Source organism: Equus quagga, chromosome 5 (genome assembly GCF_021613505.1).
Source record: "Equus quagga isolate Etosha38 chromosome 5, UCLA_HA_Equagga_1.0, whole genome shotgun sequence".
Lineage (NCBI taxonomy): Eukaryota > Metazoa > Chordata > Mammalia > Perissodactyla > Equidae > Equus > Equus quagga.
In genome coordinates, this window is record NC_060271.1 from 42,457,301 (window position 1) to 42,484,715 (window position 27,415).

Genomic DNA, 27,415 nt, shown 5'->3' on the forward strand with positions numbered 1-27,415 from the left:
TGTGCTTTTTTTCCCTATAAAATAGTCTATTGAGTACAGGTGAGAAAGACACTGGAGACAAGAGGTCCAGGATTTCCTGATCATTGACAAGCTATTAGATTTGTGAGAGAAGGAGATGAGGAATCCTTTAAGACTTTTGAGACCCAGAGACTGGGAAGGGGGTTGTTCCATCAGAAGCTTGACATTTGTTATGAGTATGAGAAAATAATTTAATGCTAGTTTTCTCATAAGTTTTGTGTTACTTGTTTATATTTCAAAGTTGTTCTTAAATTTTGGTTTCCTGGGCTGTATACTTACTCCAAGGTTGTCGTTTTGACTAGGAATCTGACTGAGTCCCGACCAGGGAGAGATTGTCTGTATGTGCTAAGCAGCTGTTCATTCCTTTTGTAGAATCCTGTGACAATTCCAGCTGCTTTCTTGTATCTTAACTCTATTTTCTTTTCTTTTCTTTCTTTCTTTCCTTTTTTTTTTTTTTTTTTTTTGAGGAAGATTGGCCCTGAGCTAACATCCATGCCCATCTTCCTCTACTTGGTATGTGGGACACCTGCCACACCATGGCTTGATAAGCTGTGCATAGGTCTACGCCTAGGATCCGAACCAGTAAACCCCGGACTGCTGAAGTGGAGTGTGTGAACTTAACCACTACGCCACCGGGCTGGCCCCTTTTCTCTATTTTCTTACATATATTTTCTAATTTAGTGCTTTTGGTTTGGTTGCTATTCTGTCTTTACTAGAATCCACATAATTATGCAACGTATAAATCTGTGAACATCGGTAAAATACATCTTTTATCTGCTGCATATGGTGCATCTGTGGCATCTGGTCTCCAAATGAAATCTGTCTGAGGCGTGAAGTTCATTTACCTTTATTGTGGTGAGGCTATCCTTTAGGTGTGTTCCCCTCCTCCTGAGTTTCCTTCTCTGGTTACCAGAGCTTTAGTTGATGCCTTTTTCTCCTGCAGAATGCAGGTGAGATATGTTATTAGTGTTTTCTTTCTTTCTTTTTTTTTTTTTAACCCTCTTTATTGTAAAGCACAAACAACCACACAAAGCATATATATAGCTTAATGAATTATTATGATGTGTAACTACCTCCCAGGTCAAGAAATAGGACTTTGCAGGGTCCGGCCCCGTGGCTGAGTGGTTAAGTTCATGCGCTCCGCTCCAGGCGACCCAGTGTTTCGTCGGTTCGAATCCTGGGCGCAGACATGGCACTGCTCATCGAGTCACGCTGAGGTGGTGTTCCACATGCCACAACTAGAAGGACCCACAACTAAGAATATACAACTATGTACCGGGGGGCTTTGGGGAGAAAAAGGAAAAAAATAAAATCTTTAAAAAGAAAAAAGAAATAGGACTTTGCAGCCATCTCCCCTACAATGACAATTCCTCTACAGTGACACTGCCCTCCTTCCCTACAAAATTAACCACTGCCCTGACTTTTAAGGTCGTCATTTCCTTTTGTTCTTTTATAGCTTTATCTCCCGAGTTTGAATCTCTGGACACTGTAATTTAGTTTTACCTATGATATGTCTTATATAATACCTATGATAAATCTGTTATAATCTATAGATTTCCCCCCTTCATCCCTTTATTTTCTGAACACTTTTTTGAAGAACCCAAGCCATTTGACCTGGAGAGTCTCCCGCAGTCTGGGTGTTATTGGTTGCATAGTGCAGTTAAGGCTGTGCCTCTGTCCTATGTATTGCCTGCACATTAGTAGCTGGAGGTAGAGGTTTGATCAGACTTGACTCTGATCCAGTGGGGAAGATTACAGATGGGTTAGTTACTTTCACCAGTAGGCACATTGTGTCTCCTTTTTGTTCTTTTTGGTATTATTACTTTATCCATTAATTCTTTGGGAGTTGCAAAATTATGAGATTCTATTTCTATCATTTAATTTTCATTTATTAGCTAGAATAATTTTATATGGCAATGCTTCCTGTTATCTACTATCTGGATACCCAATTGTACAGTTAATGGGAAAGGCAGGAGAAAGGCTTGATTCTTTTTATTTACTCATTTTCAAAGAATGTGTTGGGTGCCCTAAAACATAGTTGAGGTTAAAATAATTGCAGTTCTTAATTCTTATTGAAGCCCAGATGGCTCTATCCTTGGCTAGTGGGAAGCTCTTCAAGTTGGCTTCTCAGTCCTTTCTGCTGTGACCCTAGTGATCGAGTAGTATCCTTTCTATATGCATGTCTAGGTGCTCCATCCTCATCGTGTGCGTTTCCCACAGCAGACCTGGAATCAGCATTTCCTTAGAATCCCTGTTTTCTTTTACTGAGAAGTGATAGTTCAAGAGTGCAATTTGGGCTGTTTGCCTCTCATTGCTACTGGCTTAGTCATTATTTCGAGATCTTTTGATTTATATATTAATTATGTGAAAATTTCTATGATTTCAGTGGACAGAACTTGGAAATATTATCTGTTATACCTTATAAGTCATACTGATATTTCTAATTCAAATTCAGAACTGTAGAGTTTTTATTTAACCTCATCTGTGTTCCATCTGTATCTCCTTTCTTCCACACACAGATTCGTGGTTCTCGGGGACACAGGAGTGACAAAATTAGAATATCCCATAATTAATTTTTGTATCTCACCTTACCCATATAGTCTCAGAGTAACAATACTAATACTACCACCACCAATTATGATTACTGAAAAAGAGTAAAAATAAGTTTTGTTTGTGCTCTCCCTCTTTGCCCCCATGCTTTAAATGATCATGCTGTATCTATATTTTCAGATTACATAGCCATTAAGTAGTATTGTTTCTTCTGTTTAACCCTCATTTAGTTTTAGTTCTTCAAGTAACTATATATTTAATTTTCACCACTAGTCCTTATATAGATGCCCCTGTAGTCATTTTAGTTGTCTGAAGTTTGTTTTCTAGTAGATTCCTTAGAAAGGGCTCATAGGAACGATATTTCCTGATATATTGAATGCTTATAATAGATTGTTTGTGCCCTTATACTTGCAGGTCAGATTTGCTGGCTCATGTTTTTTTTTTTTTAAATTGAGGTATAATTGACATATACTTACTGAAATTATTCATTTCAGGAGTACAACATAATGGTTTGATATTTGTATATTATTGCTAACTGATCACCACATTAAGTCTGGTCAACATCCATCGCCATACATATCTTATAATGAGAAATTTTACCATCTAATCTCTTAGCAACTTTCAAATATGCAACACAGTATTATTAACTATAGTTGCCATGTCATGTTTTCTTTTCTTGGGTGTCTTAAATATGCAATTACATTTTCTGCCTGCATAGAGCAGTGCTATCAAAGGCTGTTGATAAGCTAAGTATCTTTCTCTTATTTGCATATTCTTTGTGCCTAGATGCCTGAAGAGTCTCCCCCCCCCCCCCCCCCCGCAAGGCCAGTAGTTTTGTAGAATATGTGTTAATATTGGTCTTCTGGATCAGTATGCTTAAGTATATGGTGTGCTCTTGGTGTGAAGCTTCAAAATTTTTTATTTCAGGAAAATTTTCTCAAATTATGGTTTTTAGTATTTGTTCTTATCCTTAGATTTGTTTTTCTTTTTCAGGAGCTCCCATTATTTCTATGTTAGTTGCTCCTTGCCTGTCTTTAATGTTTGTTGCATTCTCCTGAATCTTTTTTATGTTTTTTATTTCTTTTCTGACATTTAAAAGCTTTCTTCTTTTCTCTCTCTTTTTTCTAAGGCATTGTTAAATGTATTTACTCACTCTTGTATTTCTTCTTGTTTAGTCTTCATTTCTAAAATGATTTTTGTCTGACATTTAATTTCTGAGTTTTCCTTTGTTAGACTTATGTTGCTCTCTAATGTCTTGTATCATTTACTTAATAATATATTTTAGCCTGTTTTGAAACAGTGTATCGCAGTTATGGTTGTATATATGAGCGTGTGCACACGTGTATTTTTGCTGTGCTTTCATTGTCTGTAGGGATGTTATTCTGCGCCTTACTCTTTTTTTTCTATTAGTAGTAACATTATATGAGGTTTAACCTCAGTAATTTTCTTTTGCTCATTTTTATGTGAATTGAATTTTCATGAACTTTTAGAAGGAGGTGAGATTCAGAGTAGTTTCTTTTAACCTCAGAGCTCCCTCTTCTGTTGTCATGTAGTGTTAAAAATACAGCAGTTTGCATTTTGTGATTTTCTGACTCTGTTCCCCTCCTTCACTTTCATTTGGACCATCTTTTTCCTTTGCTCAGTTGTTCCTTTTCCACTTAATGTATACTCCATTCCTAGAGTTTCTTCTCTGTTATGGGGCCTTGTTCTGGGAAGGAGCTGTGGTGGGTGAGTTTTAGAGTTTACAAGTGGTTAGACTACTCAGCGTTATCTGGCCTCTCTATACTAACCTGCTATCCCCTTGGACTAAACCCATGCATTCTTTAGCTGCTGTTATCACATTGGCGTACCTCATTGCCTGACAGCTATTTTGAGATCCCCTTGACCTTAGGTATGTTAGATACCCCATTCCTTCTGGTTCTTTTCTCCTCTACAGATGCTGATAACGACAGGTCTTATAGCTCTTGGTGGTTTATGCTCTCCCATCTGCTTGTATTTTGGGGTTTGTGGAGATACCTTGTTTTTCCTCGTTTTGTTGTGTTGTCAGTGGGAGTTTAGTTTGACTCTCTGGTTGATCTGTTTTTATGTGGGGATTTAGGAAGATCCATGAACTGTGCTGCTGTTGCTGCTGTCCTCCCAGAATTCCTGGTATGTTAGTTTTCGTTGAAATGGTTTTCTACTAAGCCCCAGGACCATGAACATGTGAATTCTTAAATCATGACCTGCTGTTTCTCATGGCTGCCACCATTCCTGTTTAAATTCTGAGGAAGGGAGAGGTACAGAACACAAGACCAGACAAAGGAATAGTTTATCTATTATCAGCTGAGTTTTGTCTGCTAACCCCATTGAGTTTTTCCACATATTGGTCCAGCCCATGTCAGAGGTGCAGATAATCAATTTTCTTCTGAAATTTTTTCTAGAACAGGTTGAGGCATATAAGAGGCTTCTCTCGTCCTATCTTCCTAAATAGATACCCAGATTGGCCTGCAAAACCTTACCATTGATGGTGAGAATGTGTTGTTCTCTTTCCACCTCCCACCCCCGACCCTCATAGCATTTGTTTTAGAGCTTTGAGTTTTCCCTATTAATGTATTCCTTACAAGGTAACTTAAACATGTTAAATTTTCAGGAAAATTTTACTTTGAGCCAAAGGAGCAATTAGGTTGGTGAGTGGGGTTAGAGATTTGAGCAAATATTTTGTATGATTATTTCTGATATATACATTTATCTGATGTAATATATCAGCCAGTAATTATAGCTGAAATTTTACATGTTTCGCAGGCATAAACATTAACCATTGTAAGTATCACAACAGTTTAGTGTATATATACATGTTAAATAAGTATATATTTATGAAATATAATTGTATAATTCAAATGCAAAAATCTCAAAATGTATAACTGTTGGGTCAGTGTTACTGTTTATTTTATGTAAATATAAAGTATGTTAATAAGCAGAAATGGTACTTTCCAATATTGGTGATACCATCCAAAAAATGAGATTAAAATGCCAGTGATCTCATGGGCTAAGATATACTTTTTATTTCTTGAATGCAAATTTAAATGAATCTATACATATACTATCAAATTATTTTCAGTCGGAAAAGGAAGGTCTTTTTAACAAATAGGCTGGACCAACTAGATATCCATGTGGCAAAAACAAAAGACAAAACACAGCCCTACCTCACAGCACACATGAGAATTAATTTGAAATGGATCATTGACCTAAATATGAGGTAAAAATTGTAAAGCTTCTAGAAGAAAATAGGAGAGTATCTTTACACCCTTGATCTAGACAAAGATTTCTTGAAGAAGAGATAGAAAGTACTAACCATAAAAGAAAAATAAAGGAATTCATTAAAAGACATTGTTAAGATTATTCATAGGGAAGCCTCAGACTGAGAAAATGTTTACAGCACATATGTGAGAGAGGGATTGAATCCAGAGTGCGTTAAAAAAACTCAACGCAAACAAAACTACTATGACTCAATAATAAGACAACCCACTTGTTAAAAATGGACAAAGACTTGAACAGAGACACTTTACAAAAGAAGATATATGAATGGCGGAGCGCATGAAAAAGTGCTCAGTGTCATTAGTCATCAGGAAAATGCAAATTAAACCTACAGTAAATACTACTACGTGGCCTCTAGAATGGAAGACTGATAATCCTGATCGTTGGCAAGGATGTCTCCTCTGGCAGGGAACTCTCATACTTTGCTGGTGGGAATGAAAATGGTACCAACACTTGAACAGTTTGACAGTTTCTTAAAAATATAAATATATCTATCCTAATCTCTGATAGAAGTCAGAATAGTGATTCCTTCTACAGGTGAGGTAGAGATTGAGTGGGAAAGTGTTCGAGACAACTTTCTGGAATGGTGGCAATGTTTTGGGTTTGGGTTATAAAGGGGCGTATACAGTTTAGTGAGTATAAATTTTATAAGCTGTATCATAAAATTTCAGGTTTTGGATTTAATCCAAATTATATTTCTACTTGCATTTTATTTTTATTATACAATACCTTAGACTACATATAACTTAAATGGGTATAACTTACCTATTAGAGTAATGGTAGATATAACTTAAATCAAAGGTTTCACATTTAGTTCTGCTCACTAGTATCTAGCTAGTTTCACTGTAGTGCATGAGCTGAGTTCTAAAGTAAATGGACCAGTTTTATGGTAAATGTAATTAAAGGCTGTTTGGTTATGCTATGAACTGCTCGAATTATCTCAGTTATTATTCATAAATTTTTTTCTAGATGTTTAGGCTATCTAATACTATCTTATAGTAATTTGCCTACCATTGTCCCCCATAAAGGACTGTTTATATAGGGCCCTGTGATAGGATGATGAACTTCAAAGAGAAGATCTTGCCAAATTACTTGACATCATCCCTATTGTTAATTTTTGAAGTGTGCTTCCATTTTGCTGTTATATTTGCTTTTAGCCTCTTTTATCTTGTTTTATTCTAGTCAACCTCTACAAGATGCTGCCTCCTACAGATACGACCTAGTTTGACTTCATCTCTGCCCTATTTTTCATATCCTAGCTGCTTCATTGATGTTTTATATAAAAAATTCAATTGTGCCTGAATAGCCGCTTATTCATAAGTTCTTATATATCACATAGTCCACTTTATGGACGTGTCCTTTTTATATGAAGGGGAATATTGTATCTAGCTAATATGTTTTTCCCAGTGTTAATTGGGAGGACTTTATTTTTATCATGAGCTCTGAGTTCATGCTTTATGTAGCATACATTTTTGCGGACAGCTTTGTAGAAAATCACAGAGAGATACTTTTAAGAGTTTGTTCAAATATGTTTGTAAGAAAATAGCATGGCAGTGTTTGTTTTGTGATGTGCTATGAGTTAGGAACTGTTCTATATCTTGCCTCCCTCAGGAAAAGTGCAGGATAAGTGTGGCCAGATTTTTAAAAGATAATGAATTTCTGCCATGTAAGAAGCCTACCTTTTGGTGAGATTTGAATATAACATAATTTTTATGAACCCTCATTAAAATATGATTCTTCGTACATTCTTTAACTATGTTTTACCTTTCATACCTAATTCTGGCTATTTCATCTCTGTGTGATATAAAGGTATATCAAGATATAGACTACATATTGAAATATCATGCCTGGGTCAACTAAAAGTATACTAGACTCTTGCTTTTTCTTTGTGAGGTAGATTGGCCCTGAGCTAACATCTACTGCCAGTCTTCCTCCTTTTGCTGGAGGAAGATAGTCGCTGAGCTAACATCTGTGCCAATCTTCCTCTACTTTATGTGGGATGCTGCCTCAGCATGACTTGACAAGTGGTGCTAGGTCCACGCCCAGGATCCAAACCTGCGAACCCCTGGCCACCAAAGCGGAGCGCCTCCAGGCCAGCCCCTACTGAACTCCATTTTTAACACTTTCGGGAACGGGGACCAAGAGGACAGTCATGGTATTTTCTGCTTATAATGAAAGACAGTGGTTATTATTTCTTTGGCACTATTACATAATATAGGCACAATAATGAATTTTTGCATAATACGGAATCTGGGTTTATGATATTGTAGATTGAGAAGTTTACACATAACACATATAAAGGGAAAACCTAAAATTCAGTACTTTTGTTTAGAAACTGTGATTTATTTTAAGTTACTAGTTTATTTAAAACTAGTTTTGTTGGAGTCAGCACATGTTTAATTACTGCCTGAGGGTAATCTACCTGTAATGTGATGTACTTAGAGGGTTAGGACCTCATTCTGATAGAATAACACTGGGAGACATTTTCTCCCTACTCATGTAGGATGAATGGGTGGCTGGGCGAGGAGCCAGCTTTAGTTAGTACATAGGAGCATCGTATTATTCACTGAGTTAGGGCCAGCTGAAGGCTTTCAAATTTTGTGTTGTAAGTTGTCTCTTTAGGGCTACTTAATGTTTTGTTGCTTGGGATAGTTACATCTCATATTTTTGTTTTTTATTGCCGTTCACTCACTCATTCAATCATACCTATTAGTTGAATGTCTGTTTTGAGCAAGGCACTGTTTTAGCTCCTGGGAATAGCTGGGAACAGATTGATGGTATTGCTGCCCTGTGGATCTTAGGGTGCTGGGTGGGGATACACGTAGTACATAAACAAAATTACAGTGTGGCACTAAGAGTAATGTTTCTTAAACTGGGAGTCTCTGAATGTTCAGACATTTTATACAGTAGTTTGCATGGCATGCACATTTTCTTGAGAGAGAGAAAGAAGGTCTTAGTAAAGGTTAAGAACCATTGTCCTAGAGCCTGATTTGAGGTGTAGTTACCAGGTATTGATTTCTATATAAATGCAAAGAGGCAGTAGCCTCTATAAATTCCCCAGGCAGTTGATTCCACTGTCTCCTCTGCTGTGTGATCAGATTAAATTTTCTTGGGCATTGTTTTCATTTTATGTCTCAATAATTGTTTACTGCCAATTGGAACTCTGACAGTTTCTTTTGTTAGCCTATCTGACATAACGTTGGTGGAGCTACAAAATGATTTCCTACAATTCCCTCTATAGTGATTTCCTCCTTCAAGTTATAGAATATGGTAATATTGTTAATAGGTGAGTGGTGGCTGTATTATGTGTTAATTGCCAAGAGTCAGCTGTTAATGTTTTCTTTTGACAGTAAAAGCTTTTCTGAATTTAGAGGATTAGGGAAGTTATCTTAATCCTTGTTTTTAAAGATCATCCTTGGTGATAGATGGAGAGCTCAAATGTGTATTTCTACAAATCTGTGAAATTCAGCTTGCACTAATCCTGGTGACTATGCATGAATAACAGCAACACAGAGGAGCATAGCTTTGTGCTTGGTGACTATTTTAGCTTTGGGGCTCCAAGCAAGGACTTCAGGAAAGGGTTCTTTGTTCTTAAAAACTGGAAAATTAATAGATCTTCTGGCCAGGAGAGCTCCCTAATTTCTGTGGGACACTGGCCAAAAACAAGGACTCCATAGGTATTAGTATAACTTTGCTTCTTTGTAAGTAGCCTTGACAGAAGTTCCCTTTTTATGTGTATTTATTTTTCATATAAAAGATCTTTTACTATTTTGTATTTTAACACAAGGGGCAGATGTCTCCAGCTCTGAGCTGGGCTTTGCAACATGTCCTGCCTTTTGAATGTTTCTTTCAACTTGGGTATCTCTCTGTGTTAAAAGGCCAAACCCCCTAGTGAGATGTTCTGGGAAAGAGGACCCCTTGATATTTGAAAGGTGAGAAAGCCATTTAAGCCATGTGATGGCTTCCGACAGCCCCACTGCTGGGTTCTGCTTGTTTTAATGTAAGTGATAGATGCTCTGGCTGGATGTGTTCAGTAATTGGATGTGAACTATATAATGTAAGTGACATTTCGTGGTAAATGTGAGGGCACTGTGGATGGCACTTGATTTCAATATTGCTGCCTTTAGGTTTAAAAGTAGAAACCGTAATGGAATTTAATTATCAGAGCATATATTCAAAGATTAGTCCAATGCATTTGTAATACCCTCAGTTGTTAGGTAACTGTTTGGTTATTGTGCCTGACACTGAGTGTATGTGATTTATAATGCCACTGTGTGCAGTGCAGCAATAGAAATGCTAATAAGGCTGTGTGTAAGGAAGACTGCCATCAATAGTTTGTCAGCATCTTGCTGCCAAATAGTCTTCTTGGAAAGACATAATCTGTAATCAAAGAGGAGTTTGTGGAAATAGTAAACAGACAAAAGATGTTATGATAAAAAATGGTGCTCATTGTTTTCTTTCAGGGGAGGTTTCAATTACATCTTATTAATGAAATCCTTCTTCCCTTTTTAAGTTTGTGTATAGCCTCCATGATCTGTCACAGGATGAATAGGAGTTGATAGTACTCTATTTTCATTTCAGTGTTGGTTTTATAAGGTAGCATTAAGTGAAACATCTTATATTCACTTAGAGACTCTTTAGATTTCATATTTAAAGGCTCTGTTCCTCTTTAAATTCAGCGGCACGGTGAGCATTTTTGACGTGAGGTGGTCTGTGTAAGGATAGTATGGCATCATGAGGGCAAAGGCGTATGTGCCTTTCGTCTGCAGCAGTTGAAAACATGTATGAGTGGTTTATATTTATTTGCCTTAACATTCCTACAGGTCTCAAGTGTAAAAGATGGGGCACCTGACTTTTGGCATGGACAGCCGTAATTAAATAGGCTTGTTCCTGTTCATTTTATTCTCTAACAGTCTGGTTGGTGCATATTCCAACTCTGTTAGTCAGACATTGTCTATCATCCAGGGAAGGCTAGCAATATAAAAAAGAAAACTACAGAAACATGCCAGGGTGGAGAGAGAGAGACAGAGAGAGAGAGGGAGAGAGAGAGAGTGAGAGAGAGAGAAGGCCTGTGATGTAGACAAAATAATCTGTGACTTTAAAAAATAAAAGTTATGTTTGAGTAGGTAATACATTTACATGATTCAAAACCCAAAAAGTATTAAAAGGTGTATTGAAAAGTCTCCCTGCCATCCTTGGGCTTTTATTTTCCTAAGTTCTTTCTCTTCACACCTCACCCTACACAGATAATCATTGTCATTACACTCCCTATGTATTCTTCCAAGGTGTCTCTGTGCACATATAAGCAAATATAATAGCTGTCAAATTATTCACACTATTCTGTAGCTTGCTCTTAAGAATATATGCTGGAGATCTTTTCATATCAGTACATAGGAAATGTCTTCCCTTCCCTGCCTCCTTGAAAATATACATACCTGTATAGTATTCCGTTATGTGGATGTTTCATAATTTATTTAATCAGTCCCCTATTAATGGACATGGTTCATGTTATATAAACTTGTTTGTATTTGTATATATGCAAATATATGTTTGGAATAATTTCAGTCTGTGATATTGCTGGGCAAACAGGTGATTTATAATTTTGATGTTTTTTTTTTTTTTGAGGAAGATTAGCCCTGAGCTACCTGCTGCCAATCCTCCTCTTTTTGCTGAGAAAGACTGGCCCTGAGCTAACATCATGCCCATCTTCCTCTACTTTATATGTGGGACGCCTACCACAGCATGGCGTGCTGAATGGTGCCATGTCCACACCCGGGATCCGAACTGGCGAACCCTGGGCTGCTGAAGCAGAACGTGCGCGGTTAACCGCTGTGCCGCTGGGCCGGCCCCTATAATTTTGATCTTTATTGCCTAAGTGCCCTCCCTAAAGGTTGTACTAGTTTATATTTATGTGAAGAGTACAGGCTGTTTCCCACAGCCTGGCCAGCAGAGTGTTTTCAGCTTGGATATTTGCCAATTTGAACAGTATGTTCTTGGTATAGCTTTGATTTGTGTTTTTCTCATTTTGTTTTTATTTTTCACATTTCAATCTTTGACCTATATTTTGAAATTTACTTTGATATAAAGTGTAAGTTATGGATGCAACTTTATTTTTTTCCAGATGACATCCCAGCAATCTCATCAGAATTATTAAATAGTTCGTTTTTCCTCACTATTTTGAAATGCCATCTTGACCATAGACTAAATTTCTGAAAGTAATTATTAACTGACTCACAATGGCATGCATTTATCCTTTGTGAGTACATCTCATTTTATTCTTTCTTACCCTACCCAGCTTTAAGTCTAATAATTTGTCAGAGTAGTTTCTAGTGACTGATGCCTATGATTATGTACCTTTAAATTGGACCTAAAATTTATTTCCCCAATCTTTTATCTTAACCAACCCTAATCCTTCATAATAGTTGCAAGTACAGTACAAACAACTTCTTTTTCCTGAGTTATTTGAAAATAAGTTGCCAAATGATGCCCCATGAATCCGATTTTGGAATGGTATTTCTTACAAGGTATTTTTTTATATAGCACACAATTCAACAATCAGATGTCAAAGTTGATGATGTCTATATGAAGCAGTCAAGTCACAGTACACTTTGTCCTGGCATCCTCAGGTGCTTTTGAGAAGAATGCTAATTTTAAGGAAAATAATACTCAAAGCGACTAAATACAGTGTGTAAAATGTTACTTACCTAGTATTGTAATGTTGCTAAGTGGCAGATTTCATTGCTTATGGCTTTTTTTTAAGCGCTTAATCATTCTCTGACTTCTTTTGAGAGGTGGAGGCGTTGGCAAAGGGTCTGTCCCTTTGCTGGAATTTAAGCTTTATCAAGACTGGGACTGCTTTTTGGTTCTCTCCTGAATCCTCAGTGTTTATCTCCAGAAGAATGTCTGATACCTCGTAGGAGCTCGTTAAATATTGGTTACAAGATCTGAAGAAAGTGTACTGTAAAACTAATTCAAAATTATTTTTTTCATTTGTTTTCATAACTATTATTACTATAACTGTTATCTATATTCTAGGAATTTTAGGAGATCATATAAGCTGTCAGCCCAGAAATTTTATCTAGCAAACTATTTGACTTTAAAGAGCATGGGATTGTTGTCTGTGTCATCTCAGGCAGTAGCTAGCAGAAAGAAGTGTCATAGCAACTCAGAGTTGTTTTCCTCCACATTCACTTCTATGTGTTAAAATGGAGGAAGGGATTTAGATGCGGATGTTTTTCTGCCATTCACTGGAACAAAAACTTGTCAGCATAGCAGATACATCAGTTCTAAAAGAAGTTAGTCTTTTTGTGGTAATGGAAATGTTCCCTATCTTGATTGTGGTGGTGGTTACACAAAACGTTTGTCAAACTAATTCAAACTGTAAATAGATTAATTTTATTGTGTATAAATTATACTTCAATAAAACTGATTTAGAGGGGAAAAATGAACCGAAGCCAAAGCAATAAAACAAAATGCACAGTTAAAACTTGTTTCTGAAAAAAGAGGGTGAAGGATTTTAAAGAAAAAGGTCTTACTTCGAAAGATATTAACATTTATATACATTGTATTGGTGCTTGAATGCAATAGGAAATCTTTTTGACAAAAATTAACTTTTTAAAGTGAATTGTGACTCTAGCTGTATGCTTTTTGATTTTCTTTCTTTCTTTGTTTTTAAGCAACATTTCTTAGCTCACACTTGACTGAATACACTGATCGATTATCTGGGGATTAACTAAGCTTTCTCATTTCCTGCTTTCCATTTCTGCTCTCCAGCAGCCAGTGGGCCTTTGTTGTTTGGCATGTGGACTGAGATAAGCTATCAAGACATGTTTGTATTAGAAAAATGGTTGTAGATGGAACAGTTATAAATAGACTAACAGGTGATAAAGGTTACAGGCTTTGTTTTGGTTTAAGTCAAAAGGAGAGAAGAATAGGATATTTAAGATAAGACAGACTAGTTTATGTAAAATGAAATAGGAAAACAGAAATTTTCAGGGTTCCCACTGATTTTTGCATTTTTTAGCAAACCAGTATTTGAATTTGTTTATTGGAAAGTTGGAAATGTTTGCTAGCTGTAATTGAATTCCTATTATTATGCACGTTGATTTTATTTAAATCAATAATGATTTCTAAACTTATATTGGAACTTCTTAAAAGTGCAAATACATATTCACTTCTAAAAATCTTTGTGCTGCTGAAAGGTATTTTATTTTACTGTGTTGCTAGCTCTACAGTTTTGCAGTTTCAGAAAGCAGTGGTACAAAGAGGTTATCACCTAGAAAGAGAGGAATATTGCTGGCTTCACATAAAATAGGTATGTTTATCTTTATAAATGATGATGATTCAACACAGTATTGTAAGTTAAAAGTTTTTTTTTCCTTAAAAGTTGATGTTTCATGTTGCCAATTTTCTCAGGAAGCAGTACCATTTTTGAAATGGTCACAAAGTTGCCTGGAATTGCAGATTGCTAAAAAAATTTATCCAGGTTATTTTCTTCATGCATGTTATCAGCTTAATAGGTTCACCGTTGTTTTCAAGTATGCCTTTTTAGTGTAGACCTGTTTATATTCTTGTTTGAATCAATCCTTAAATATTTCTCGCTCCCATGAGCTCAAATTTCAGAAAGAAAAATACCTTAAATTGAAATGAGAGGCTTCTTGTCTAGACTTTCTTCTTTATCAAGAGTTTAACTTTTGTACTTACTACTGGGATATCTGATTATATAAATAAAAATAAAATCTTTTATTTTTTAGTAATATCTCACTTCTAAATGAATGTGTGCTTGAAAATCTCCAGTCATGGTTCTGTTTGGGGAGTGTGCCTACATTGTTTGAACTAGCAGAGTCTGAGAGGGAGGGCATCTGGGACTGTTCTGCAGCTTGTTCACTTCATCCCATAGAGCAGCTGTTCTCAAGTATGGGCCAGGGGTCTGCAGGGTCAAACTTTTTTCATAATTATATCAAGACATCATTTGCCGTTTTCACTCTCATTCTCTCATTAGTATACAGTGGAGTTTTACAAAGGCTGCAAGATGTGTGATACATCTCAACAGACTGAATGCACAATCAGAAACAGAAAAGAGATTTGTAAAAATATAAGTATTACTTGTTTCCTAAATTTTGTTTGTTTAAAAAATTATAGGGGGCCGGCCTGGTGGCGCAGCAGTTAAGTTCGCATGTTCAGCTTCAGCAGCCCGGGGGACGCCGGTTCGGATCCCAGGTGTGGACATGGCAGCACTTGTCAAGCCATGTTGTGGCAGACGTCCCACATATAAAGTAGGGGAAGATGGGCATGGATCTTAGCTCAGGACCAGTCTTCCTCAGCAAAAAAAAGAGGAGGATTGGCAGCAGATGTTAGCTCAAGGCTAATCTTCCTCAAAAAGGAAAAAAATATATAGTTATTTGTTATAATTGTTTGTGATTATAGATTTATCTGATATAACCATAGCTGCTGGAAAGAATGCTGGCTTTTAGGAAGGGATTTATTTTGGATTTTGGCAGCAGATTTTGGGGATCCAAGTATAGAGTCTTAATTTATCTGTGGAATTTTACCTTCCTAATTTGACCCTTCAACCCGAACTTTTGGGACTTTTAAAATCCTGAATCTGACATTCAGTACTTTTTGTCAGGTTGATGTACATCAACGGAGTACACGTGGGAAATTACGGGAATGCTTTTTAGTTCGGTGTATCTCTCCCCACGTGGGAAGATCCCCTGTAAGTGTAGTTTATCTACGTGTGTGTGACGTAAACTCGTTAAATCAGTCTCAGAGGACAAGGAGAGCAGAGGTTACCTAATGACTCTGCCTCCTATCTTACAGAGGAGACCAAAAGTAGGTTTTCCCAAGCCTGCACCTGTACTCAGTTTTGGTCCCTCCACTGCAAATACAGAAATCAGTTGTCTGAAAATTTCATTGTTCATACACAATGTAATCCTAGATAGAAAATACCTTAATAAGTTTTGTCTTCATAGTTAGCAGTTGAGAGATGATTTTGTTTTTCTGCACCTTTTTGGTTCTACCAAAATGTTGATTGATTTTTGTCCAGATTAAACTGTAAAAATAATTAACCAAAAGGTAGAAGTTTGTTTAATAAATAACCTCATTTTGATGTAAGTAAATAACATCAAGAAGTAGTGATTTTGAAAATTATCTCTGATCATCAGAGCCTGTGTTTCAGTACAGTTTTAGTTGTATCATCTTTCTGGGGATTTTTATGTAACCAGTTATTTGCACATCTTGGTTGGAAATGTTGTAAAAAGCTTCTGCCCTTGCAGTTCCACCTGCTTGTTTCACTTTCTGATATAAGGTGATTTAAATCCTCTTACACAGACCCAGATGCTGATGCACTCTCTTGAAAACAGTTTTTTGGATTGAGTGTCACCGGTTTGGAAAATGAGCTTGTAACCTTGATTCTAGTGCCTAAAGGCAGTAAGCAGCTTGGTCAAGTGGATATAATTTGTTTCTGTGTTTTTTTCATCTATTTATTTATCTTTAAAGAAAGCCTTCATTTTGCTAGTTCTGAGTAGACCCCTCTGTAGTTCCAGATTATGTCCATTTGGAAATGCCAATAAATGGTAAATAACCAATTGTGTTAGTCAGGATTCTTTAGAGAAATAGAACCAATAGGAGACATACGTATATAGAGAGAGTATATATGTATATGTACTATAGGAATTGTCTCACGAGGTTATGGAGTCTGAGAAGTCCCGTAATTTGCTGTTTGCAAGCTGGAGAACTAGGAAAGCAGATTGTATAGTTCAGTCCAAATCCAAAGGCCTGAGAACCAGGGGGCCGGTAGTCTAAGTCCTGGAGTCCGAAGGCCCGAGAACCAAGAGCTCTGATGTCCGATGGTGGGGAAAGATGGCTGTCCCAGCTCAAGAAAAGAGAATTTACCTTTCCTTTACCACTTTGTTTCATTTGGGCCCCCAACAGATGGGATGAAGCCCGCCCACATGGTGAGGGCAGATCTCTTCACTTAGTGTACTGAAGCAAATTCTAATCTCTTCCAGAAACACCTTCACAGACACCCCCAGAAATAATTTTTTACCAACTCTCTGGGCATCCCTTAGCACAGTCAAGTTGACACATAAAATTAACCATCACACCACTAAACCGGTTTCTGTGTTAGAAACTCAAGTGGTGTGGCTACCAGAAGGGAGATGTGCTACAATCATAGTTCTTTCACAGGTCACTTCAGTCACCCTTGGACAGTGGATGTAAGAGGGTAACTCCTGCAGGTTTTGGATTCTTTGAGGCCTGCTGGCACAATTTAAATATAGTCATGCGCTGCGTAGCAATGTTTTGGTTAACGGCAGGCTGCATAACGTGACAGTGGTCCTGTATCTGTGCCATATAGCCTAGACGTGTAGAAGGCAATACTATCTAGGTTTGTGTTAAGTACACTCTATGATCTTCTCACAGTGACAAAATCGCCTAATGCTATATTTCTCAGAATCTGTCCTTGTCCTGGAGCAACACATGACTGTATACCCAAGAAAGTTGGAAGAAGGGCATTTTAAGATAAGACAAGAGTAGATACTTTGTTTACTCAATGCCAATAAGAAATTTACTTGCCCTTACTCCACCCTCTCAAACAAAGGGAAACAGAATATTTAGTTAATATCTTAGTACAGTAGGGAGATTTGTACATGATAGTTTGATTATTTGTAGGAGATACTCAAAGCCCTTTCTTCTCCTTTGAGAATGAGACTCTGGAGCCAGTGTTTTGGTTTTCTCCCCACCCTCCTAGTACCCATATCAGAGGAGAACTCTGAGACAGGTGACCTTGATGTCCTGAGCCCTAGTGGCACTTCATATATTTTCCTATAGTTCTTTCATGGTGTTTTGATCTGTAATGGCTATCAAGCTATTTAGATATAAAAATGTTACATTCCTAGTATCTTATGTTAGGAGTAGAATAATGGCTTGAAATATTACAAGATATTTTCTACCTGATTTCATTTTGATTGATCTCAGTCAGTCCTGATATTTATCCACAAAGTTGAGTAATGATGATCCTCTGACTCTTACAGAAATCTTATCTTTAGGTTGCATTCCCCTGTGCATATGCCTGGAGTTATCTTTGGCCTCTGAGGAATAGTAATCTTTGACCCCATTGTCTGTTCCCACTCCCCCCCTCCAAAGTCAAGAATGATTGAAGCCACTGAGACTGTGTCCCCAAGGTCTTCATGAGGGCCATCTTCCCAGCAGGCATCACCCTCTTGGTGGAGGTAGATTCAGCAGGATTGAAATGCCACTTTAAAGTATGCGTTTTTTTTTTTTTAAAGGAAAATTCGCCCTGAGCTAACATGTGTTGCCAGTCTTCCTCTTCTTCTTTTTCCCTCCCCAAAGCCCCAGTGCATAATTGTATATCCTAGTTGTAGGTCATTCTAGTTCTTCTATGTGGGACGCTGCCGCAGCATGGCTTGATGAGTGGTGTGTAGGTCCACACCCAGTATCCGAACCCACGAACCCTGGGCCACCAAAGCAGAGTGCGCGAACTTGATTGGCCGCACTGATTGGCCACTGGGTGGCCCCTGCAGTGCCTCTTTAAATTGGCTGTGCAGCGCTCTGGAAGGGAGACTGTTATGTCTCTAGTGGACTGTTTTCCCTCCCTACAGGTTTAGTGTCCTAACTGCCAGTTCAAAGTTTGTGTAGACGTTTCTGAATTATATAGTAAACTTCTAATATTCATATAACTATCATCACAGTATTGTGGAAATGCATGAAAATTTTCTTCAGAAGGTATCTTCTTAAGCCATGCAGTAAACAAATGTTAGCCGCTTCTACTTCCCAAATTTTTGGAAAACTTGATTGGTTATTTTGGCTTCATAAAGCAAGAATTTTGGTCTGGTTTCACCTGACACTGAATCTAGATCTTCCATTATTTGAAGTATGAGCACCCAAGAACTAAGCAGTTGAAAATTTGGGGGAAGTTCCCCTGTTATCTCTAGCAGATTATTTTGACTTTGCAAAGTTGTTCGTTTGATGATATACATCTTTATATCCTGGTTAGATTGTCTTTGGCCTTGATCTCTCTGTTATATGTGGTAACAATGGAGGGTCCAGAGTGGCCTGTTTGGAGGGCTTACAGAGCCCTGATGGTATATGCCAAGAGCTGCTGCTGGTATCTGCCAAGAACTGGTAGGTGATTGATGGGGCAAAGAAGGTCTTTGTGTATAACACAGGTGAATTTAAAATTACTGTTGTTCCCATTCTGGTTTGGAGGCCTCCTCCATATTGTGTAAAGGAATCTCTGCACTTGTCCTGTTCGTCATTTATGAACTCCTACCCCCTCCCCCGCCCGCTTCCTTTATTTTTTTAATGTTGTATGAAAACATTTTTCTAGAGGAAAGCCTCAGATTAGCTATTTAAATGAGTAAAAGTACTATATTAATAATCGTGAAAGATCTCTGGGAAGGGAAATTTACTTCTTAGGCTTGGACCTTTTTTGGTACTTCTGATGGTGCTGTTGATAAGATGAACCAGTGTCCCTTCAATAGCAGCCTCCTATTTTGCATTTCCCATCTCTACTGGCTTCCTTTTCCCTAATCTGCCTTTGTCAGTTATCTCATTCTGAATGGTTAATTTCAGTTCTGACCTTTTAATTCAGTAATTCTCAACCTATTGTCTGACACACAAAGTTCTAGAAATCCTCCCTATTCTGCTTCCAAACACCCACGATTAGGCTGTCTTATTTCTAAACCCAGGTAAGGATGGGTTTTGTCCTCTATTAAACTCTTTATTTCCTTAAATTTACATACATCCCTCATTTCAAAGAAATCCAGGCCAGGGATGTGGCAGAATACATAATTTAACCCAGAATCAACTCCTCCTCTTTTTTGCACAGAGCCACTCCTGTGAAACCTTACTGTAAGCTGATTGGACTGCTCCTGTTTGATGGTTTTCTCTTAATGCTAGTGTATCCTACCACTTGTAATCAATCACTCATTCTCTCTCTAAAGATAAAATAATGAGAAATTATTTACTTCCCAGTGGGCTCTTCTCTGTATTCAGAAATATACCCCAGGGTGCCTTCACATAGGAAGCTTCTGACCACTTCCCTCTTCCTTAGCGTTCTGTTTAAAGTGTGTCATTTATAGCCACTTTGACCTTTATGCCTTTGTTACAGTTGTATCACTAGTCAATAATGAAGCATGTTTGTTAGAAATATGTGATGTACTTCTTGAATTGTTGCAAAAGTGAAGATACTTCCCCCCTAGTTTGCTACATGATTTTGTATTGCTGTTATTAGCATGATGTTGAATCTGGGAAAAGCAAAATTTATAAGCAGCTTCTTCTTATAGCTTGACTCCTCTCCTTCATCTGTAAAACAGTAATAATAATATCCAACATTTATTGAGGGCCAATCCATTCCATTTATATTCATTTATTTAATCCTCACAACCTAGTAAGGTAGAGACTATTATTTTTTCCTCATTTTGTGTATGAGAGAATTGAGGCTTGGAGAAGTCATTTGCCTGAAGTCACACAGCTTAAGTAAGTTTCAGCCATGATTCAAACCATGATTCAAACCCAGGTGATTTGGGTTGAATTAAATGATATATCTCGAAGTTGACTTCTGCCTTTAATTTTCTGTGATTTTGAGCAGCAGTCTTTGGTGAACAGTGGGAAGATGATGATTTCTTATGGTTAATGTTCGAACAGCACCTGTGTCTGAGGTGGCTTTGGAAGAGGGGATGCTCCCTTGCTCCCTTTTGCTGTTCCTCAGTGCACAGCAGTCAGCTTCCACGGAAGATGACATTTTAATCTGTAGAACTTGTTTAGGATGGTAATGTTAGCTAATGCCATTGTGTTGATATAGAGAAAACAGGAGGGATTGTCTCCTGCCCCATTTTATCTATCTCCTCGGTTTTGTCTGGGGAAGCAACCTAGACATAAGCGTGTAAGATGGAACGAGACCGTAGAAATCATCCTGTTCTGACCCTTCACTTGTCTGATGGCTAGGTAACTCCACTAAGGTCACCCTCAGTTATCTAGTGGTTGCATGCAGACAGGACTAGAATCCTAGATTACCTAGTTTTAGTCTAATACCCTCTGAAATGCGCACTGCCTCCCTTTATAGATGTCTAATCTTAAACTAAGTTCCTGGCCTGTTTAGGAAGATTTTGTCTATTACAGCTACTTAAATTTGTTCAAAACTTTTGTTTGTTTTGAGTCTACCTTTGTTGTGCTGCATCCATGCATTAAGATCCTGGAGGTTTTTTAATGCAATGCTGCCGCTCCCTGGTTGTAGGGCAGTATTGCATTAGGAAGTCCAGTACACTTTCAACTGCCTTTGTAAAGGCTACTATTAGGAGTCATAAACCTAGGTACAAAATAAACTAGAGCAGTGATTGTGTGTGTGTAGTCATTAAATATGCCTGTGACAGAAGATAACATAATGTGACCTCAAAAGGTTGCCAGAATCACTGGCTTGGTTCTGAAAAATAGTCATTGTACATATGATTGCCAGTTATGGTACTTTTAAGATTATTTCTGTTCTTTTGGTTTTCAGACATCTTAGATGTGTTACAGAAATACATAGAAGTATAGGTTTTAGAACATTGTTGCTAGGACTGCTAGTAGGTCCAAATTCCTTTGTGTGCTATAGAGAAATTCATTACGGTGAGCATTGAAGCATCCATTAGTAGCTCAGTGATTAGAGATCACTGTCATCTCTTGAAAGAAATCATATGCTGGTGAAGAAATAACTCCTACAATTTTCAGCAAAGTTCTTGAAATTTTTCTGTGAAGCACAGGTTATAGTCACTTATTAACAGAGAAAACAGTACTCTTTAGTACCTACTCCTGTACAGATGCTTTTCCATCTTTTTAATTCTTTCATTAGTCCTTTTAGGTAGGTTTCAATATTCCCATTTTACAGAAAAGGCGAGAGTCAGAGAACCTTAGTAACATGCCCAGAGTCATGTAGCTGGAAGTGGTAGAGGTGGGATTTTGAACCATGACACACTTCCCTGTGTTTTTACCTGCAGTCTATGTTCCCCACCCAGTAGTGCTTGAACCAGTCTTTATTCTTACCATTCTGGTTTAGCTTTCCTTAGAAAGGAAACTGTTAGACCGTTGGTTTTCAACTGGGGAGTAATTTCGCCCCCACAGGGGACATTTGACAATGTTTGGAGACATTTTTGGTTGTCACAATGAGGGAGGGGTGCCACTGGCTTTTAGTTGTTGGAGGCCCGGGATGCTGCTAAACATCTAACAGTGCACAGGACTGGCCCCCACAACAGACTTATCTGGACCAAATGTCAAAAATCTGAGGTGAGAAACCCTGTATTAGACGGTGTGTCAGTTTATCACTGAGTTTGCCAACAGGCTCCGCCCCTTCCTCTGGTCTGTCTCCTTCTTTCCGTGATGAGTGCTCTCACCCTGGTCCTGCTTTTTATCCCTCTGCCTAGGAAAGAAACTGTAGCCTTCTAGCTGCTCTTGCGCGTCCTGGTGTTTTTTTTTTTTTTTTAATTTATTTATTTTTTTATTTTTTATGGTTTTATTATCAAGTTTACCTTACAACTCCAAAATATGCAGTATTTCTGTTATTTTATTGAGAGATATTTTAACTTCTTGATGCAAAATTTCTCTATATTTAGGAAAGATTGAATTGATTACTCCTAAATCATTAAATAAATAAATCCATTTATTTCCCAAATATTTTATTTTTCAATTTTATTCAGAGACTAGAAGATTATATGCCTCTACCAAAATGTAAGTTCCTTGGGAAGAAGAATTTTTGTTTATTTTGATTTTTGTCTACTTTTGTTCAAAAAGAACAGTACACATAGAACACTACTTGGGTCATAGTAAACTCAATAAATATTTGCTGAAAAATTAAATGGTTCTCAAATAACACCTTGGTTTTGGAATATAGCAGGCATTGAAGTAGCTGATATATTTTTTTTTTATTATTAATGTTATGATAGATTACAATCTTGTGAGATTTCAGTTGTACATTTTTGTTAGTCATGTTGTGGGTACACCACTTCCCCCTTTGTCCCCTCCCCCCCCCCCCCCCCCCCCTTTTCCCTGGTAACCACCGAGCAGATCTCCTTATCAATATACTAACTTCCACCTATGAGTGGAGTCATATAGAGTTCGTCTTTCTCTGACTGGCTTATTTCGCTTAACATAATACCCTCGAGGTCCATCCACGTTGCTGTGAATGGGCCAATTTTGTCTTTTTTTATGGCTGAGTAGTATTCCATTGTGTATATATACCACATCTTCTTTATCCAATCATCAGTTTCTGGGCATGTAGGTTGGTTCCACGTCTTGGCTATTGTAAATAATGCTGCGATGAACATAGGGGTGCAATGGACTCTTGAGATTTCTGATTTCAGGTTCTTAGGATAGATACCCAGTAATGGGATGGCTGGGTCATAGGGTATTTCTATTTTTAACTTTTTGAGAAATCTCCATACTGTTTTCCATAGTGGCTGTACCAGTTTGCATTCCGCGCATCCTGGTGTTTTGTACCTCACTGCCCGTGTATTTGGTCAGCAAGGGAGATAGAAGACTCCATTTGTCCCAGAGATTTAGAAGCCCATTAAAGGCCAAACTACAGTTGGGATTCAGCTTCCTCTCGGTATCTGGCAGAACATTTACCTGTGCTGCAGAGAGACGGACCATGTGCATCTGGATATGTCTTATACTTTATCTTTGTGTCTTTCTTAGGTCTCCTCCTTTGCCTGGAAAGAATCCATTGAAATCTTTCCCAAGTTTTTTTTCCCAGGTCAGGTGTTACCTGCTCCATCCATAATTCCCTGCTGGAAGTAATTGCTCCTGTCTATAAACTCCTATATATAACATTTATTCTTGTTGTGTAGCATACTGATTTGTCCTCATTTTCCCACCTGCGGTGTAAATGGTGTAGAATATAAAAGTGCAAAATGCATAAAAACTAAAAAGTATCCCTAAAAAGTATCCCTTATGTAGGATTATTCTTTGTATACAATCTACTTTATTCAAACCAGTAATGGTGCCCTTTTTTTTTTGGTAGGCTTGTCTATTTGACACAGTTAATTGCACAGTTTGCACAGTAAGAATCTTCGTGTTTATGATATTTACTTTGGAATAGCACTTCTTCACATTGGAGTTCAGTCAAGATGTTTGGCAATTTTTTGTGTGTGTGTGGTTCTTTAAATGGCTTAAATATTTTAGCAAAGCTTTTTTTTTTTTTTTTTTTTTTAGCCTTCCTGCTTTTTAGTGAAGACTCTATGTATACCTCTCAGTAAAGCAAAAAGCATCTTACTTGATTAAAGAAGGCTCTTTGATGTATTTTAGGATTTAGCCATCTTCTTTATACATATGAGGAATTTCAGCGCTCATTCATTTCTGACCTGCTGACTTGTGATGAGAAGATAGAAGCTGCTAAGAGGAGTGGTATTGCATTCACCATGGGGAAGTCTCTTAAGGCCCTCACCTGGGTTGGAAAAGTATTTTATGAGGCGCCACAGGAAGCCTTAGTTCACTGCCATGTTGAGATGTTTCACGACCAGGTGCACAGATACAATCTACCTCAAGTTGTAGCCCCATAGCCTTCACATGGAAGGACAATATTTGATCCTTTATTCTTTCAATGAACTAGGAACAAAGTTGACTTTTAGAGATAACGTGGGTTACATGTCCCACAGACATTGATGAGGCCCTGATCATCATAGAACTCTTCGTTATTCACAAATATTTATGTACAAGGTGTTCTGTTGTCTGGAAATTTGAAAATAAATAAGACAAGAGTCCCCACTCCATGGACTCATAGTACCTTCATCACCACCCATAGTTTGTTCTGTTGGTTTGCAATATAGCAGTAACTTCAAATACAGTGGCAATAAGTGGAGGGAGAATGTAATTCAATCTGGGTGATTGGCAAACCTTGGAGAGATGACTTTGTGCCAGGGCTTGCTGGATAAATTCTTTACAGCTTGTTGCCTATAATGGCTTTGACAGTGTGCTAACAGTTTATAAATGTTTATTGCCAAAGTGGTTAAGGATTAAGATAGAAGAAGGATGTATTCATGTAGTACTACTATATAGTTAATGCTAAATAAGAACTATAATATTGAATGAATTAGTTAATCAAACTGGGGAGATTTACAGATTCAAATTTTATGTCTTGTTTCCTGAAATAAGCAGCTTTGAGGGGTAGAGTCAGAAAGGTCCTGTGGCTGGGATTTTTAAAAAAGTAGAATTTGACCTCATAATTGACTTATGTATTTTTGTGGTCCTGGTTGTAATTGTCTGTCTCCCTCTCTGCCTGTCCACCTGTTTCCAGGGGCTTTTGATCATGGGTATGGTATGCACCTGTGGGCACCTGAAATCTTGTTCCTAATGCTGTTAGATTTTCCTTTTCAGAGTAAGAGGGACCATCTACTCATGAACGTCAAATGGTACTACCGTCAATCTGAAGTTCCAGATTCTGTGTATCAGCATTTGGTTCAGGATCGGCATAATGAAAATGGTAAATAGTCTTTCTGGTTTGATCTTACACTTTCTTAGCTTTGGACAAAGTTCCTTCTAAAAGCATTCATTAAGTAGAGATAACTACTATGAAAAATTTCCTCTAAAAAAACTTTTATAAATAAGGACATTGCTGAAGTGTTTATTATTTTTGTTGCTGAGTTCTTTCATTATTTTTGCCTTAAAAAAAAAACCCACCAAAAAACCCCCAAACTGTCAGAGCATGTGCTCATAGCACCTTTCCCTTTGAATAGAGACAGGCGTTCTGTGGAAATAACAGTCCTTTTTTGGGGGGAGGAAGATTGGTCCTGAGCTAACATCTGTTGCCAGTCTTCCTCTTTTTTGCTTGGGGAACATTGTCACGGAGCTAACATCTGTGCCAATCTTCCTCTGTTTTATGTGGGATGCCACCACAGCATGGCTTCACGAACAGTGCTAGGTCTGCGCCCGGGATCCATCCTAACCTGTGAACCCTGGGCTGCCAAAGTGGAGCATTCAAACTTAACCGCTACACCACTGGGCCAGCCGCATAATTTCACTTTTTTTCTTTTCCCCCATCCTTTTTCTCACTTAATGATGAACTCTAGTAATATTTAAAACCCTATAGGATTGTATTTTATTTCTTTTTTTCTTTTCAATAATCTGTATTATTGAACTTTTCTGTATTCAAGGTTGTGAACATCAGTTTTCAAAGCAAAGCTATTCTGAATATTTTGGAATTCAGATTGAGTCTTGACTTTCAAAATAATAAGGAAGCTAGTTCAGAGCATCTTTTACTTTTTCTCCTTCTGGCATTGTAGCTTGTACCTAATAACTTTATTTACATATGAGATATGGACATAAAATGTATATTACATTTGTTCAGGTGTATCATAGCTCTTTCTTACTGATTTTTGAGAGATGCTAGACTTCACGTTTGTTACCCATTGATTAGGGTTTGTTACTCTCCCCTTCCAGATGAGGAAATCAAGGCTTAGTGATGCTAAGAGAGTTGCCAAGGCCACATATGTAAGGCCGGGATCCAGCTCTGTCTAGCCCTGATGTCTGAATTCTTCCTACTCTTCTGCGTTGCTTTTGGTGATAGGTTTTGAGTCAACAAACCAGTAGTCAAAGACAGTTTTGAAGAATGATGTTCTTTTATATATTACTAGTTGTTTTTCTTCTTTGAAACTATAAAAATTCCTGTTAAAGCATTTAAACTATGGTTCCTTATTAAAAACAGTAGCTTGTTAAGTGAAATAAGCCAGATAGAGAAAGAAAATCTCTGTATGACTCCACTCATATGTGGAAATTAAATATGTAGACAAAGATAACAGATTAGTGGATACCAGGGGAAAGGGGGGTGGGGGTGGGCACAAAGGGTGAAGTGGTGCACCTACAACACGACTGACAGACAATAATGTACAACTGAAATTTCGCAAGGTTGTAAACTATTGTAATCTCAATAAAAAGTTAAAAAAAATAGTAGCTTGTTTATTCTTTTCAACAGAACCAATGTGGTTTCACCCCATCCTGGAATATATAGCAGTAAAAAATAAGATGGACTAGATCACTAAATATTTTAGTAGTTTACAAGTTGCTAGAATGTGATAGTTATTTCTTGTCTTTTTCCTTCTTTTTTCGTTTTTGTGCTTAATGCATTTTGGCGAACTGTGGGGACTTAGTAAAGGATATAAAACATATCCAACCGGATACTTTGTTCCTGTTATTCCTGCTATATGTAATTCTCTTCTCTATTTTGCTGACCAGGCCTGGTTATTTATTGTGCTTTCTTTAGTGGGTGGTGAACCTGAAAGAAAAATTTTGCAAAATCTTCCTAAATGTTTTGGGAAGCCCAATTTTAATATCTTCTTAATTAATTGATTTTTTTTTTTTTGACAGACTCTGGAAGAGAACTTGTCATTACAGACCCAGTTATTAAGAACCGAGAGCTCTTCATTTCTGATTACGTTGACACTTACCATGCTGCTGCCCTTAGGTAAGTGCCAGAGATGGATCTTTCCTGTGAGGGAGAAGTCATCGAACATGTGAGGTAGAGAGTCTAAGCTATCCTGATCTCTTTTGATAATCATGATGTTAATCA

General features: G+C 37.5%; 1 protein-coding gene across 3 annotated transcripts in view; it reads left to right on the forward strand.

The window, feature by feature from the left end:
- The window catches only part of RERE (arginine-glutamic acid dipeptide repeats), a 404,029-nt gene that overhangs the window by 201,796 nt on the left and 174,818 nt on the right, over positions 1–27,415 (forward strand). For all 3 annotated transcript variants that reach the window (XM_046660504.1, XM_046660507.1, XM_046660505.1), the window contains 2 exons: positions 25,228–25,333; positions 27,214–27,310. In XM_046660504.1, coding sequence (XP_046516460.1) covers positions 25,228–25,333; positions 27,214–27,310 — 203 coding nt within the window. The remainder of the gene's footprint in view (positions 1–25,227; positions 25,334–27,213; positions 27,311–27,415) is intronic.